Consider the following 14493-nt stretch of genomic DNA (forward strand, 5'->3'; position numbering starts at 1 on the left):
TATATGTGTACAATTTAAACGAGGTCCTCTTAAGGTAAGTTCAAGCATTATAAAAATATAAACCATTCATTTAAGTGTATCATTCATGTATTAGTACTAATGTAAAATTGAAATTTTGGGTGAAAATGTGTGTTTGTTCTGCAACAATATATAAACATGTATGTACTGGTGATTCACCCAATGTATATGTATATAATGTAAATGATGTCCACATAAGGTAAGTTCAAGCATTATGAAAGTTTAAATCGTTTATTAAAGTGTTTAATTCATGTATTAGTATTATTGTGTAGTTTGAGGATACACTCAGGTATTTTATGTATATTGGCATTTAATGCTCTTTTGAAAATGAAAGCATTTACACGTTGTTTTTTTATCTAAAATTATTCTGACATATACAACTGGTAATGAGTTTGTTTGAATGTTATTTTTTAAATTTTATTTTTATGAATATAACCACTTATGGAGAAAGATTTCTCTCTTGTTGGATGATTAGAAATTCAGTCAGGGTTTAATCCAGATTAAAATCTATAACTTCAAAAAACATTACTTAGTATAGTAAACCACGTTGATTTATTCTATTTGTACAATGATGATATGAATCCCATTTTGAATATTTTGAAGGACGGATTACATCTTTTGTGGCTTTCACTTCTTTAATTGAATTCTCCTGCTCACAACCTGAACACAATGGCCCTTATCTGATAGACGACTTATTTCTTTATTTCTCCTTCCTGCCGGGCATCAGGCAACGCCACGCAAGCATGTGCTGATTTATGAAAAGATCACGACCACAATTACATATAGCCCAAATGACGCTCCTCTATCATGCTTCGGTTCCAAATGAGGCTTCTGAGCAAGGCATAAAAGTGTCTAACCCAGGTGGATTTATAGCGGAATTCTTTTTTATTCCATCTCGAGGTGGCGTAAGCAGTTCGACAAACGCCTGACGGCTTTTGTGCTCCGTGTACGCGTGTCTGGCGCGCCCTCACGTTGGTTTAGGATCCAATTATGATGATGATGATGATTTGTAACCTACAACAGTTTTTACTAGGATGACCTAATTTCCCGGCGAGTGTGAAAGGAAAACTGGCTGCGTATTATTATGTTTTGCGTATTCAGCTGCCGTGAGTTTGCATTCCGACACATTGCGCCCCTGTAGTGACATTTCCTGCTCCCCCGCATACATTCAATCCTTTTCAGGGACGTTGATCTGTTCTAAAGTTGTCATTAAAATTTCTTATCATTGGTATTTCTTTCACTATCGGCCAGGGTTGCAGTTTGTGTTGTAGTAGTAAGAAAATAAGGGTTGCATTGATAGTGAAAAAAGGTGCAGACAGTATTAGAATGAATGTTCATTATGCTTCAAATGGATTGGACATAAACGAATGAGTAAATGTAGTATTTTTTTTGTCAACAATGTCCCAGTAGAAGTATCACTTTCTGATATGGCTCTTGTTGAAGTATTGGCTGTAGTAGTATTGGGTATTTAGTAGCATCAGGTTTTGCGGCTGCTTTAAATCGAAGCAAATGTCTATTGAGTCAGGCTACATCTCTTTGATAACTATTGATAGTACTAGAGCATTATGGGATATTTGTAAAATGAATTACCAACATTCTCCAGATAAGTATGAATCAATCCTATTTAAAGTGCTTGGTGAGAAATTATAATTAACAGTTTAGTCAACTTATTGAATTAAAAAAAACATTTTTTTAAGTGCATTTCTTCTTTATGACCCTTTTAAACCAGGAAATGTGTTGGTGAATTTAAAGATAAAACAACCTGTTGTCTGTGAGTCCTTTTCACCGTGAGTTAGTGTTTGTGGCACTTGAACAGGGTTTGTTTGACAAAGGTCGGAGGTGACAATAGGGTCGTCTGCCTTGTCACAAACGACCCCCGCCTCCGTTTTAGCCACCGCACTTTATACACACTGCATCCCTTTCGAGGCATTCAAAATCACTCACTCATGTGGTCATGTCTCCATTGTCGTTGACTAAATGCTTTATGGGCAACAGCTTGCCGCTGGCATTCGGGCAAAAGCTCGAGTCCGTATAAAGCTTTACCCGTTGAGATCTTCATTTCTCGGCGCCTCCGTTTTCGAGTAAAACGGCTATAAGCGCTAACGGCTACGCACATGCGCACTCAACTCCAATTCATTCAATTTCTACTTTTTCAGGAAGCAGGCGTAGCAATCCGTCATGTTGGAATCTCAGAGCGGCCATACAAGAAAAGGTGAAAGGGAGTGTGGGAAAGGGCTGGTGTACAAAGACCGCCCTGCCCCCACCCGCCTGTCCTCCTGTCTTGGTTGTAGGCGCTTTGACACTTGAAGCATCCCCCCCCCCCAACTTGCACAAACCCAATCATGTCAAAATAATAAGCAGGAATGGAATTTATCTCTTAGAACTGAGGTGAAATACTTCACTCAATACTTAAAAAGGATGCTATCTAACTCATTGGTCGCTATTGACGGTGATGGACGTCCAGTACATTGAGTTTGGTGGTAAAGTTCTTTATTTAGAATTGTCAGAGGGGGGTTTGGGAGTTTTTTACAGTTGGAAAAAGGGCTTAAATGGTACATATATTTTGTCTGTGTCGGGTTTTGTTGGGGTTTTGGTTGGTTTGGGTGTGTTTTCTTGGGTCCATGTGATTGTAGAGTTTCACTTTGGTTGTGACCCAGTTGTTTGTGATTGTCATTAATCCCCAGTGACTATAAATGGCTTCCACTTTAAACAAATCTCTAAGTAATTTGTAAAGATTATGTTACTTAAAAAAAAAATTAAGATGTTTAACTTTGTTTTTACTGTTTTATTGAATTAACATCTCAAGCAAAACAGCAAATACTCTAATTAGCAGAACATTTTATAATAAGGAATCAAATACAAATATATATTTTTTAAATCTTTATTTTATATTGATATTTATCTATTAAAAACCTCTAAAAAATAAGCATCTACAATTAAAAAATGTATTATCTCCACATTTTGGGTCAGATAGGCTACACTAGTACAATATGAAAGTAGGATTTAGGTTTTTTTTTGTTTTGTTTTTAATTACCAACAATACTCAGGAGGAAGGATGCGCAATCCGGAATAGTTCGAAAAATACTACCGACATTGACAAAATGTCCGCCCCCCAAGTCGGGCAGACACTCCCTTTTTATTGATTTTTTTTTCTTCCCCTCCACGATTACACATCAGCAAAATGAAACTCTGTTACGTTCATTTTATTTAACAATTATTTTCCCGCTAGGATGCTGACGTTTCCTGTCCTTTTAAATTGAAATGAAGTGTAGAAAGCCCTTTCAAAATTAAGGTCAATCTCAGTCAATATATAACGAAAATCAGATAGACATCTCGTTTAGCGGAGATTTTTAAAAATGTGCTTTGTTTTTTTAAATTGAGTGTTGGAATGCTTGGCTATAGAGTATCGGTTGAAGCGTTTTGGCCTTGTGCTGACACGGCATGTTTAGTCTTGTTTGCTAATAGGTCAGCTCAGGAAGGAAAGTGATCCATGCAAGGTCAGTTCTTATTGATTGCTAAATCGTTCCTCTCTTTGAGGACAACACAAGTGAGCTTCCAAGCATCTTTTACAATTCACCTAAATGCCGTTTCTTTCGGCGACAGCATCTTCCAATGGCCAATTAGCCATTTGCGTGTTTGTCAGTGTGAATTCATGTGACCAATATTGGTCTCCAGCTTACAGAATTTCACTTTAAAGCCATTTTCTTCAAATTACATCTGCTTTGCTGGGCTTTTTTTATTTATTTTATAACAACCACTCCTGTTTTCATCCTCCATTTTGTGTGTTTAAGTGAAATAGCTGTTTTGTGTGCTCTTCATTCTCAGGCTGTCAAAATTTCTCAGAATCTCAAGACATGATGATTGATCAATGTTCTACTCATGATCCAAAATGGTCTATCAAAATTCAATCATTTTCACGGTGGCAGTTGTAACTTCAACATAAAAAATTGGAAAAATTCTGTAAAACTCATTTTAGAATGGCTAGTGATCGATTAGTGCGTCAGGCTCGCAGCTCTGAGGTCCAGGGTTCAATTCCAGGGGGGTCCTCACAGTGTAGAGTTTCCATGTTCTCCCCGGGCTTGTGTAGGTCTTTTCCGGGTAGTCCAGATTCCTCCCACAGCCCCAAAATATGCATGCTTGGCTAAGGAGCTGTCAGCTCATGCCCGCCAATGGCCCGAAAACTGATTTTTCTCCGCCAACCTTCCCTTGCAGATCCGAAAAAACAACACACACACACACACACACACATTGTGATTTGTCACCATCTGTCGAGCCATAGACACGCTTACTCTAATGGACAAACACTCTTTGCGCGCTAAACAAATTAGCTCCATTACTAAGAGGCAGACAGACAGCTGAGCGAGACGGATAGAAACAACTCCAAGGTCCACCATATAGAAGCTTATGGGAAATGAATGAAATTAAATGAGAAAAGTCACACTTTCACCGAATAAGGACTTAAAAGCGCTGTTCTATCCTTGTTTTCGACATCCGACCCTTTGCCAAAAAGCCCAAATGTGCACTATCCATCACTCGCTCATTACTCATTGGCTTACTTACACTCACTCACACAGAGGCCGGCCCACTCTAATACACACTTAACACCAGCAGTCTGCACGCAAGCGAGACACATTTATCTCCATGCAAGTGTGGAAGTGATGCTGAGTGCATCTGGGAATGCGTGTGTATAAGTGTGTGTGTGTTGAGAATGTGATCTGCCAGGTTTCAGGTCAAAGCAATTCTCTGACAAATGATTGGCTCCTAATCGGATTGACGGGCCGTCTCGTCGGCGCTTTCCTTTCCCACCATTCGTCATTCTCGTTTCCGTCTTTCTCATGCGTGGTCTGGACGTGTACTTTACCGGATGGCTTTTAATTTTTTTTCTTTCTCTCAGCCTCTCAACTCTTGTTTGTCCTAGACGCTCGTCGTCCAATCGTCTCCATTCACATGAATCTGTCTTGAGGGTGGATGCGTTTACGTGTTTTCATCTTTAGCCAATGAGAGGAGAGAGATTTCTTTCTTTCTTTTTTTTTTGGTGGAAGGTAAAATGCTGTTTTTCAATCAATGGGGTGGAGATACGATCCTGAGACCAGTCATTGTGTCCTTGAGAAGACATTGAACGGTTGTTTTGGAGGCGGAGTCACCAGTAGGGGAATGAGGAAGTGGATTTTTTTTTAAAAAAGTGTATGAAGTACAATTAGGGTCAGATTAACTTTCATTTTCTCAATGGGGTGCTGGAGCATATCCCAGAACCAGTCAACGGACAACCTGAGTCGGTGGCCAGCCAGTCACAAGGCACAAGGACACAGACAACCAATCACTAGGGACAATATAGCACCCAATTAGCCTAGCAGGAAACCGGTATACCCGGAGAAAACCCATGTAAGTTGGAGAGTAGGGACAAACTCATTTGAATTCACAGCAGAAGGACGATTGGACGTGGCGTGATTGCGCATCGATCACCGCCATTGACAGTAGAAAGAGCCAGACTTGCAAGCAGGTGAGAATCCTACTGATGGATGTCCCGGGCGGTCATTTTTCTCCATTTTTGCCCTGCGAGAAGGCCTGAAAATCCAAAATTAGAAGAGGATCAAAGCGTGCGTGTCTCCTTTTAGAGCACGCCGCTCAATTTTAATGACTCGCTCTTCATCTATCTCCTCATTTGTCCGCTTTGATCCCACGCTCTGTTCCATTTCCAAACCATCAAATTCTACTTTCGGCGTTTTTCACCAGGTCAAACGCACGCCACGCCATTTTTTTCCCGTCTTCATTCTCCACGTTCTTCTCCCCCCCCCCCCTCCCTTCCCGGGTTAAGCAGGGTCATATAAAAAATCCGTAAATCCCCAAGTGTGTGTGTGTGTGTCCTCCTGTTTGGGCTAGATTATTGGGAGTTCCTGACCCCTGGGTGATGAGTGGCGCCCGTGTTTGGCAACACGGGTACTTGTCTTTGTCTCCCGAGCCCAGCGGGGGGGGGCTCCGACGGGGGGTCCTCTCTTGTCACTGCAGTCCACTAAAGCGCAAAGTCGCTTGGGGAATACTTACAGCGATTTGAGCGCTGTCTTAATATTGTCGATAGGGCGCGAACACCAGCTGGTTAGACACCCGCATAATTCCTGGTGGAGTCATCACGTGGTAGTTACGGTTCCCTTTGGAAGGCCGCTATGACGTCCACCCGTCTGAATTTTTTAGTCTGTAAAGAAGAGGGTGAGATCAGTAAATCATTTTGCTAAGTTGTAGTTTGGGGAATTGCATGTTGATATTTAAAAGATATCGTCATAGCAACCGTGCATACCAGAGCGAAACAGTCATATTTTTCTATATTTTCATTATCTTTTATTTATTGACAAATCCAAATACATAAAATATTCAATTTTACGTATTTTTTTCTATATTTTCTCTATATTTTTCTTTATTGACTAATCCAAATACATCAAATATTACATTTTGTGTATTTTTTCTATATTTTCATTTGTATCTTTTTATTTATTGACAAATCCAAATACAAAAAATATTAAATTTTTCATATTCTTTTCTATATTTTCATTTGTATCTTTAATTTAATCTTTAATTTTTTAATATTCAATTTTGCTTTTTAATAAATAGTTAAGGAGACTCTATTTGATTTATTTAATAAGAGACAGATATTTATAGTCACTTCAATGAACTTATATGTGTATTATTCATTATTTTATAGATTTCTTGGGGGGGGACAATGCAAATTTGACATTTGTGTTCGTTAACGTGAAGTGAGAGCAATCAAGCGGGCCCCCGAGCCACCGCTTTGACACCATGCCCCCTTGCTTCAGAGCAAAAAACATTGATCGGAGAGTTCATCTGCCCCTGATGATCATTGGCGTGTATCCGCTTGATCTGATGTTTGCAAAGAAGCGAGAGGGCTTGCAGGATGTGTGTACACACACGTGCACGAGCCTGTGTGATATTGATTGGCCAGTGACACGGAGTTATGGATCCGCGGCAGCTGCTAAGATTTTAAATGAGCTCCGCGGTGGTGTAAAAAGTCCACTAAATCCAAATAAATATTTATCTTCTGTGCTTTTTTCACTGTGCAGCGCCGTCAAAATCATCGCGGCTTCCTTCGGGGGGAGTTTGTGGATTATTTGGAAATGAATAGGCAACTAACGGGATGGTCGATGCATTGTCGAGAGGTAGAAAAATGTCACAATCCTCCATTGTCAGCCTCGTTATAGCAACTATTTTCATTTTTTTATACAGCAAATAAATAGACAATAAAAGGTCAGGCCAATTATTTTTTAGTACAATTCCCCCTCTGCTACATTCTTTTGTGTAGGGTAAATAAATATCATCTCATTTTCTGAACTGCTTTATCTTCACTAGGGTCGCAGGGGGTGCTGGAGCCTATCCCAGTTGACTTTGGGCTAGAGGCGGGGGCATAAGGAGACAAACAACCAATTACAGTCATAGCTAGGGACAATTTAGCATCCAATTAGCCTAGCATGTATGTTTTTGGGTTGTGAGAGGAAACCGGAGTACCCGAAGAAAACCCACACAGGCCAGGAAAGAACATGCAAAATCCAGACAGGTGGACCTACCTGGATTTGAACCCAGATCACCCACTCTGAGGCCAATATGGGTAAATCAATAAGATAATAATGTAATGATGAAAAATATATATAAAAAATTGAAATCAAATTATCATAATTACTGTCAATGTAATTTTCTACTTGTTTTAAAATGCAATAAATCAACTTATTTTATTCATCAGCTAAAGGTTTTTGGGGGTCAACAATCCCCCAGCAAATAGATGAGTTAGAACATCAATGCTATTTGCTAGCATGCCTTAAGTAATTCCCATCATATGCTAGCATTGAGCTAACAAGTACTATGTTGGTTAAAATAGACAATGTGTAATTCTCTTTTAAACAGGATTCTTACCAATGTTTCTTAAACGACCCTCTACCATACATAATTTTCTACCTATCGTTTTTCCCCAGAATTACAGAGTGATTCCGATCCATCCCAAAAAATATGGCCGTCGTTGATCATTAAAAAAAAAAAACCCTGGGAGGGTCTTGTCGAGGAATCGTCCATAAATCATAGAGCGCAGGATTAAATTCATTGGCCATGTCTGCTTCGTAAATGTCAAACTTTGTGCTTGTAGCAATACTTTTCCGTCTTTTTCTTTTTTAATATTCATATTCTCATGGTTGATTATCTTATTATCTACAAGCACCAAGTTAAACTTCACATTCTTGTATTATATATTCGTCTAGTTTCATGAAAGCCAAAATGAATACTAAACTAGGAGATAAAACGCTTAAGTACATTTTGTAATTGTACTCATTATACATCGTTCTTTTTTGTAAGTGCATGCCGAACAGTGGTAGAAAACCAATTTCATTGTAAGGATCAATAAGATCTGATTTATGGAAGCGGCGTAATAAATCGCCAGAGTGGACCACTTTTCCCTTTGACAAGTGTAATAAATGAAGTTTCGAATAATGATTATTATCATTATTGCTATCTCTGTCACGGTTATTAATCATGGCATTTATATTCCTAGATGTCACAATGGATTAGATTCTACTTTGCTACTTTGGCAGGAGATGATTGGATCGGAATATAAAGCTCAGGATCAGAGCTGTCATTTCAAATGTTTTATTTTTTTTGCCATCACAAAGTTTTAAACAAGTCAGAAGCAATATTTTTGCTTCACGACATCATGTTTTCAATTCGTTCATTCATTTTCCGAACCGCTTATCAAGCTGTTCAACCAGTTAGCCTAGCATGCATGTTTTTGGGATGTGGGAAACCGGAGTACCCAGAGAAAACCCACGTAAGCTCAGAAGAACATGCAAACTCCACACAGTGAGGACCCAACTGGGATCGAACCCTCGACTCCAGAACTGTGAGCCTTGTGCCCCAACCACTCAAAACATGTTCATTCCAATCAAAATGGATTGGACGTCTAGCGACCTGTCAACAGCAAGTAAACTAGGATTGGAAAAAACATGACCTTATTATTATTAACTTAGGTATATTTTAAAGGCAAAAAAGGATTTTCAGATATAAGGACTAAGGACATTTTATTTTAGCGCGAAATCACATAATTGACTTTCGCGGGCCGCCCAATATGACGCGGCGGGGCCAGATCTGGCCCCCGGGCCTCGAGTTTGACACCATACCCTAAAGCCCACTACCGTCATGTAGCGAAACAGGTCTAAATTGCTTGAAATCATCTGACATGAAAAGCAAAGTCATTTCAGCCATAGCCTCCAGTGACATTAGGTTATATTTTTATCCCTCCCTCTCAAGCATTTCGCTATATTTGGACGCCTCCCTCGTTGAGCACGGCAAGTCGGCAGTCGGCTGTGGAGGAAGCTCGCCATCCAGTGGCATTAGCCGCGTTTACATATTCAATATAGCATTATGTCTTGGTGCAGCAACATTTCATGCATTTTTAAAGGACAAAAAAAAAACGCTAATCCCAGATTAACATGGCAGAATTGCACTATAATGTAAAGAATTAAATGGTGTTTGCCGGATTATGTTATTCATCAAGTTATCCTGCACTCTTGCTATAATCAATTCAAAGTAGTCATTTACACAATGTTTATTTTCAATGTATACTGACTGCCATGTTTTCAAATAATCTGGATTATTTCTTTGGCGGTCATCGATGGAATAATTGGTTGTATAGTAGTGAGAAACTGGCGACCATTCAATGGGAATCAATGAGTTAATCTGCAGTTAGAATATGGAACTGTGCGATTAATTGCAATAAATCACATTCTGTGTAGTAATACTTAAGTAGTATTTACTACACTTTTATTGTAAACATGAAGTCATATTATTAGAATATCCATTTAATATTAATGATTGACCGATCATTTGAATTAACGCATTCCGTCTGCAAGTTAACCATTTGTGTTCAAATAGCTCATTGTTGACATCATGGCGGCCATTTAAATATTTCCAGTGTGGTAGTTTTCCCTCAAAATTAAACCATCATAGATAAAAAATAGACATCCGATCCATTTTTAACTACAGATTAGCCCGAGATTTCATATTTTAGTGCCACTTTTCTCCACGTTCAGCGCAAACAATGACAAGTTAACAAAAAAAAGCCAGAGTTTGAATCCAAAATTGACCCTCCACCTCTACTAATCGACCCATTTTAACCAATCTAAAGGGAGGGGAGGACAATTTGCTGTCTATAATGGCATTGGCAAAAAAAAAGAGACAAGTTACTGAGGCGGTGAAAAGCTAGCGCTTCAGAAATGATCTCGACGGATCAGCTGCGGCATTGCTCGCCGACCGAGCGTGAAGAAGCGTAGGTATTCTAATTAAAGCATATATTGATTAGACTTTAGCGTCCTCTGGACCGTGTGCCAGAGGCGCCGGGTCCGCCGTCCATCACTTGTCACGAGACGTCCAAAGCCACCGGAGTGACGTCTATGCTAATGTTTATGCTAATGGGGGTTCGCTTCACGTCAATTATTGACGTAATGGAGGCTTTGTGCGTTGGGGTCAATAGCGATCCAAACGGGAGGTCAGTTTCATTTCAACCTCTGGGAAATGACTTTGCTAATTGAAATATTAATCAGGGAAGGAGGGATTTGTACTCGTTTGAAATGATAGTGAGTAGGGCAGGGCTTGTCTGGACAAAATAGGATCCTATTGGGATTTTTGATTGGTTCTTTTGAGGAATTTGAAAGGAAATTTTAACTAGAAACGGCCATTTTGGAGATGTTACATTGGGATGTTTTGGTGGGATTCTTAATGTAGATTTTTTTGTGAATCGCTATTCATTTTTTAGGGGTTATTTTCGAATGAATGAACTTGGCAATTTTCATGGTCAAAATCGATAGGGCGTCTAGTATTGTGCTATTATGATGTTAGCTTTTTATGGCTAAAAATAAACTGGAGATTTAAATGTAGTCTGCTAACCAAATTGAGTGTGACGAACCATGTTGGACCAGTTTGGATTTTTACATATTACATGAGCACAGATTCAAGCCAAACAATCTATCTTATGATCCAATACAGTCTTCAATTATGCCGCAATTTCTGTTCCTTTAAAACGAAAGTGTGGCTTCACTCACTCATTCATTCACAAATCCCATGACAAGGTTTACAGAAGTCGGTCAGTCCTGATTTTTTAGTGATGACTTCCTTCCTTTGTGTGGCTTCTGCTTTTCAAGGAATTGGAATAAGTCATTCACAAACACAACCATTCAGGAAATTCGGGGGGGAGAGCGCCTGTGGGTGTTTGTCACTTTTGCTGTATTGACACACCACAACGCCATCACTTGAAGATGGATGTCAGATCAAACTAAATCGCTGCTAGATTTGTCACTCTGCCAGGAAACTTGATGGAGTGAATAGTTGTCTCGCTTTGTCATTGAAAGGCTGTGTGGCAGGTTTACAGTAATCCCTCGAATATCACAGCTTCCCTACATTGCAGATTTTTTTAATAGGGTAATTATTTTTTTGTAAATTCATAAAAATGTGAAAATTCAGAAGCCTCTTTTGAGTTTATTGTGGCCATGTCTGGTCTACATTAACCGCCATAATCGAGTGATTACTGTATAGTCATTGTTTTGTTGCAGTACTCAAAATTTTCAGACTTGGCGGCCTGCTGGAGGAGTGGTTTTTCGCATTGGCCTCGCAGTGCTGGGGTCAGGGGTTTGATCCCAGATCGTTCCACACTGTGTGGGTACTCAGGTTTTCTCCCACATTCCAAAAACATGCATGCTAGGCTAGTTGTATGCTAAAGGCACTCTTGCTATGACTAATTGGTTATTTGTGTCCTTGTGCCCTACGATTGGCTGTCCAGTGATTCAGGGCGTCTTCCATTGGGGGCTCAAACTAAGCTGGGATAGGCTCCAGCACCCCCATGACAGTTGGTCTAGAAATGAATGAATGAGTGAATGTTTTTCGGATTATAAGTCGCATTGAAATATTCATTTGGTGTCAAAACTGCAAAAATCAAGCAATGTTTATTTTCCTTTAACATGTTGAAAGTTTTCGTTTTTGCTGACTCATCATTTTCCAAATAAGTTTTTCGTTTCCTTATTTTGACGGGATAATTAGACATTTTATAATAGCCAAAGGCATTGAATGTTTTTTCTTATTTTTTGTGTGTTGCTAATTAGCCCCAAATCAATCAAACCGTATTAAAAAAATGAACGTCCAATCCAATGGCTAGGCATGTCCAGGCTAGTTTTATCTGAGTCATGAGTCAACACGTGGGGGATGTTGGCGATGAAAGCCACAGGATGTCCTTCCTTCCTCTTTATGTTTTGATTCAAAATCATACAGTATGACACATTGACATTTGATTAGCTCGTGCGCGTTTTTTTTTTTTTGCCGGAATCATCAAGATTCCAATGGCACCATTTGGATTTCGCAATCAAATGATTGGACACCACCACCAAGACAATTGGTCCCAGACAAGACAACTTTTAAGTTTGATTTATTTAATAAGGCACTGCAAATCTTGCAGTGGAACATGTGACTTTGGTTCACCGCTAGAAATTCTGACATTTTTATGCATAGATAAGTTATGGACTATGGTTGTTGTTGTTGGTTTTTTAAATACAGCGTGTCACTCTGAAATGTTAATAATATTGTGGTCATAAAATTTACATAGCAGAATACTTAATGCCATTAATGATTCATTTCATAAAACTACACTACATATTATTGAACATAACATTATTGTACATTTATATATGTGTATACATATATATATTTACACTTCCAATTTTTCTGTGTCTGTATTCTCACCCTCTTGCTACTATGACAGTGAAACATCCCAATTACAGGATAAATAAAGTTATCTAATTTAATCTTTAAAAAAAAAAAATTAACTAACAGAATCATGCATCAAAAATTGTGAGGTATTGTCACTAAAGATGGCAAAAAAAAAACCCAAAGGAAGTATTTTTAAACCTAATCGAACGTTTACCATCCACGTCCGAGCGTCATGATGAATGAGTTTGAATAGAACAACGAGAGTAATGATGAAATCACGGGAAATGATACACGTCACCCCCTGCTTTCAGCTTCCTCTTTTTCGCCCATAAAAGCCATCAACCAGACCCTAAAAAAATCACATCTAAAAAAATCAGCTTTCTCCAAACAATCATGCAATTGCCATCCGCAAAACTGCCATTCGTGGCTTTCCTCATGGGTTACCTGGCATTGGTCGCCGCGGGCCCCGGTAAGTCCCGATTTTCGCTAAAGCCGTTTAATTGTTTCATGATGAAATCCATTTTTTTTGTCACATGGGGAACAGGAATTAAGATCACAAATTGCTGTACCAAGAGCACCTTAGGCCATATTAGCGCTCCTATCATTGGCTACAGGATCCAGAGGAAGAACCTTCCTTGTATCCAGGCAGTTGTGTAAGGAGAACGGGGGGTCCTCCATTGTGATTTTCGATTTGGGGGGTAGCCCGTTTGGGATTTTCAGGGGTGTTTTTGACTCGCCATTCAGATTTGAGACCACGGAGGGTGAAGTTTGCAGCCATTGGAAGCAAGACTGGATCATCCACAAACTCAAGGAGATAGAGTAAGTAGATCTTTTTGTTATCCCGAATGTAAGACGATAACGTTAGCTAGGCTATCAAAAGCTAGCACAATATCAAAAAATTTATCAATGTCGTGGATTAGGCTATCGATACATTTGCTTTTAGAATCGAGTCATTGGAGAAATAATGTTTAATGTGTTGCGGAATCATTTTTGGAGATGCTATGTTAAGCAATAGCACTTTTAGCGCTAACTTTGAGCTTTTAGAAGAGCATAAAATGCCTGTAAGAGGGATAATTTGTCAGTTTATCTTCAAATTCTGCAATATTGCAGTAAGAAAAATGATGTGAGCATATATTTATAACTTAGATAGCCTTTATTAGCATTTAGCATTCACAATTTTAGGAGTACATAAATTGACACTGCTAGCAACCGGTGTTAGCCTTGTGCTAATTAGCATGATTCAGGGTTTTTTTTCTTGCATACTGGCAAGAAACAATAAAATAAGTGGAGAATAGAGGAATAAATATCAGTTAAAAATAACTTTTGTTTGTTTTTTTACAGGCAAGCACGGAAAGCCCAAGCTTTGCACCTTCGCACGGAAACAAATACAACCGCTTCATAATCATGACATATTTTTAATTTAATATTTATTGGCATCATTTGTATTTATACGTCTGCTATTTTATTTGCAATCTTTACCTGTTCATCAGTATATTGTAATCAAATATAAGAAGAATAAATAAAAATGTCCAATTTGAGCAATTGGTTAGTTCTGTTTGTTACCACAATGTTTAATATTTATTTATTTAGAACCAAAGTCTAAATTAAAATGTTGGCGCAAATACATAATGAGGGAAACCATATTTAACAATGTGGCCCTTGACAACAATGAATTTGACCTTTGACCCGTGTTTTTTTCGAGCTCGCCGTTTTTGTCCGCATTTCGACACGAGTGCC

The 14493-nt window shown here is 38.9% G+C and overlaps 2 protein-coding genes across 9 annotated transcripts in view; both read left to right on the forward strand.

Annotated features, from left to right (window-relative positions):
* Window positions 1-14493, forward strand: part of LOC144201315 (ephrin type-A receptor 4-A-like) — a 48328-nt gene that overhangs the window by 921 nt on the left and 32914 nt on the right. The window lies entirely within an intron of this gene.
* LOC144201317 (uncharacterized) lies at window positions 12863-14294 on the forward strand. The gene is made up of 4 exons (XM_077723835.1): window positions 12863-13225; window positions 13301-13409; window positions 13501-13575; window positions 14098-14294. Exons 1-4 carry the CDS (start codon window positions 13150-13152, stop codon window positions 14156-14158), a joined length of 321 nt encoding a protein of 106 aa, XP_077579961.1. The 5' UTR covers window positions 12863-13149; the 3' UTR covers window positions 14159-14294.

This window comes from Stigmatopora nigra, chromosome 9 (genome assembly GCF_051989575.1).
Source record: "Stigmatopora nigra isolate UIUO_SnigA chromosome 9, RoL_Snig_1.1, whole genome shotgun sequence".
Classification (NCBI taxonomy): domain Eukaryota; kingdom Metazoa; phylum Chordata; class Actinopteri; order Syngnathiformes; family Syngnathidae; genus Stigmatopora; species Stigmatopora nigra.

Excerpts from the sequence above, each read along its gene's own strand:
- LOC144201317 (XM_077723835.1), top strand. The coding sequence starts at position 13,150 with ATGCAATTGCCATCCGCAAAACTGCCATTCGTGGCTTTCCTCATGGGT. Across the intron at positions 13,226-13,300 it reads ATTGGTCGCCGCGGGCCCCG|GAATTAAGATCACAAATTGC; the intron begins GTAAGTCCCGAT and ends CATGGGGAACAG. Across the intron at positions 13,410-13,500 it reads CCTTGTATCCAGGCAGTTGT|ATTTGAGACCACGGAGGGTG; the intron begins GTAAGGAGAACG and ends CTCGCCATTCAG.